Genomic DNA, 2,194 nt, shown 5'->3' on the forward strand with positions numbered 1-2,194 from the left:
AAACACCCACTGCTCTTGTTAGTGATTTTTCCCTCAGAACAAGGGATGCAGTCAAAACAGCATTCAGGCTCTCTCTTCCTTCTCACCATGTGGGTACCAGGAGGACAACTCTCACTGCATACTGATCGAGGTGGCTATTGGACATAAAAAATAAATATTTATTGCCTGCTACAATTCTATATACTGTAAATGTCAAATAAAAACATATCTAACCTGTTTGGATTCAAAGTTCCAGAAGATTTTGCCTTCATCAAGTATGAGTTCTTCACCTTTGAAAGCTGACCTTTTGACCTCACCTACATTTTGAACTTTAGTGCTTCCATCAGGGAGCCACAACCAGTTAATAACATCATAAATTGGTACCACATCACCATTCTCATCAAATGACACTTGATCCCCAGATGGAGTGGTGAAGTTTACCTTTTCCATGTAATAAACAAGCTGTTTAAAAAGGACATAGAATAATGAAATTACTTTTTGCACCAAAAGTAATTATAAAGCAAATGATTTATTCAAAGGTGGTGTGTAAAATTATATCACACCTGCCAAGGCTCCAGTGACTGTAAAGTGGCACAGCTGTCCCCACTAAAAGGCCCTCTTCCTGGCTTGCACCGCAGCATATCATCAAGGGAATGTGCAAGAGCATAAACAGCTTTGTACACATTATACTCAGGCCTCAAGTTGGAAATGTCCAAGTACTCAGTGTCAACATTTCCTAGATCTTCCTGTCCAGTGCATATTGCACCCCCACCTTCCAGCCAGCCTGCTGGAGCTGGTGCAAATCTGCACTGAAATGTAAATTCCCAAAACTGATTCACCTGAAATATATTGAAAATTATTTGCTACACGTGATGAAAATATACATTTGTTGTGACTATCACTATCACTATGAGCTGTTCGCACTTAAGTAAAAAGCACCATCACTTCATGCGGATACCCTTTCGGAGCCAGCTGCGGTCGCAAGGCTGGAGCCGAACAAAAACACCCTGATAACGACTGCGTTTAGTCTGTTCCTTCCTATTCCATGTAAGGCCACCTGGGTTGGCTGGAAGACTGTTTACTTAGCCTAGCAGGGTGAAGGACACTTTCTCAGCTGAACTCTGGACACGCACACACATACATATACACTGATATGCACACACTCATCCCCCCCACTTTCCAAACGCCTTCAATGCTTGTTGCCTCTTGGGAACACGGCGGTTCTGAGCCCGCGCTGGAATGGTAGCGCTGGGCAGGATGGCTGCTGTGTTTGCTTCGGATTACTCCTCACCCCCCACCCGACCCTGTGGCTTGTCACGTGTTCCATAATGTTGTGCTGTGGACATTTATGTGCTTTTTTGTGCAGAGGAGTTTTTTTGTTTCCTGTTCTCATACTGTCCTCCCAGGAGCCCAGTATGAGTAGAGGTCTCTCTTGTACTTTCCCATTGTAGTACAGCACGTTAGCACGTTGTTAAAGCAGGCCATACAAAAGGCGTCATACGTTTTGTTTTTTTCTTTAAGGCTACTGATCTCTGAGCTTTATCCCCATGTGATGTCTGTGTTATGTGTGTAAGGTAAGGGGGGTGTCCTATTTCACTGCAGGGCAAACTGCACGTGACGAATAAAGCCTTGATTGATTGATTGATTTGATTGATTGAAAGGGTTCAACTCTCACCATGCTATTTCCGTAGCTACTGTTGTGATGTCGATCAGGACGTATTTGTAACAGGAATTCCCTGAGCCCTGGTATTTCTCCTCGACGAATGGTGATACCCAGTGTACCACCCAGGTATGGCATAAAGTGAGGTGTTTGGAGCACAGCAGATTCTGCCCAGGCTTCACTGGCTATCCATTGTAGGCCAGTCACATTTTGCCTTACTACCTGTGAATTAAATTAGACCAAATCTATGAAATGATACTATAAGTAGAACTTCTTTAGTGGCATTATTATGCCAATGAGGCAGCTATTCATCTTGTAAATAAAATTTATGTAATTATTTTCTGTACCAATTCAAATAATGATGTAATACGTGTTTTACATGATATGGTGATTCAGACTTTTGTAACTAGTAATAATTAAAGTGTTTTAAAGCCAAACCTCTTCCATCAGGCTTATCATACGACTAGGAATTTCAAAGACAATGACAACTCGAGCTGTGGATTTTTTCATCACATCAACAATCCTCCTGAGTTCATCTGTGTCTTTGTCCCAGGG

General features: G+C 42.3%; 1 protein-coding gene across 1 annotated transcript in view; it reads right to left on the bottom strand.

Moving 5' to 3' along the window:
- Positions 1-10: 10 nt before the first annotated feature.
- LOC102200837 (extracellular calcium-sensing receptor-like) overlaps positions 11-2,194 on the bottom strand; it is a gene marked incomplete at both ends in the record, with an annotated part of 3,639 nt that continues 1,455 nt past the window's right edge. Inside the window, 4 exons of the mRNA XM_013908144.1 lie at positions 11-134; positions 214-441; positions 543-818; positions 2,078-2,181. Of these exons, the coding sequence (XP_013763598.1) occupies positions 11-134; positions 214-441; positions 543-818; positions 2,078-2,181 (732 nt within the window). The remainder of the gene's footprint in view (positions 135-213; positions 442-542; positions 819-2,077; positions 2,182-2,194) is intronic.

Source organism: Pundamilia nyererei, unplaced genomic scaffold (genome assembly GCF_000239375.1).
Source record: "Pundamilia nyererei isolate P.nyererei 1_Seehausen unplaced genomic scaffold, PunNye1.0 scaffold01579, whole genome shotgun sequence".
Taxonomy (NCBI): domain Eukaryota; kingdom Metazoa; phylum Chordata; class Actinopteri; order Cichliformes; family Cichlidae; genus Pundamilia; species Pundamilia nyererei.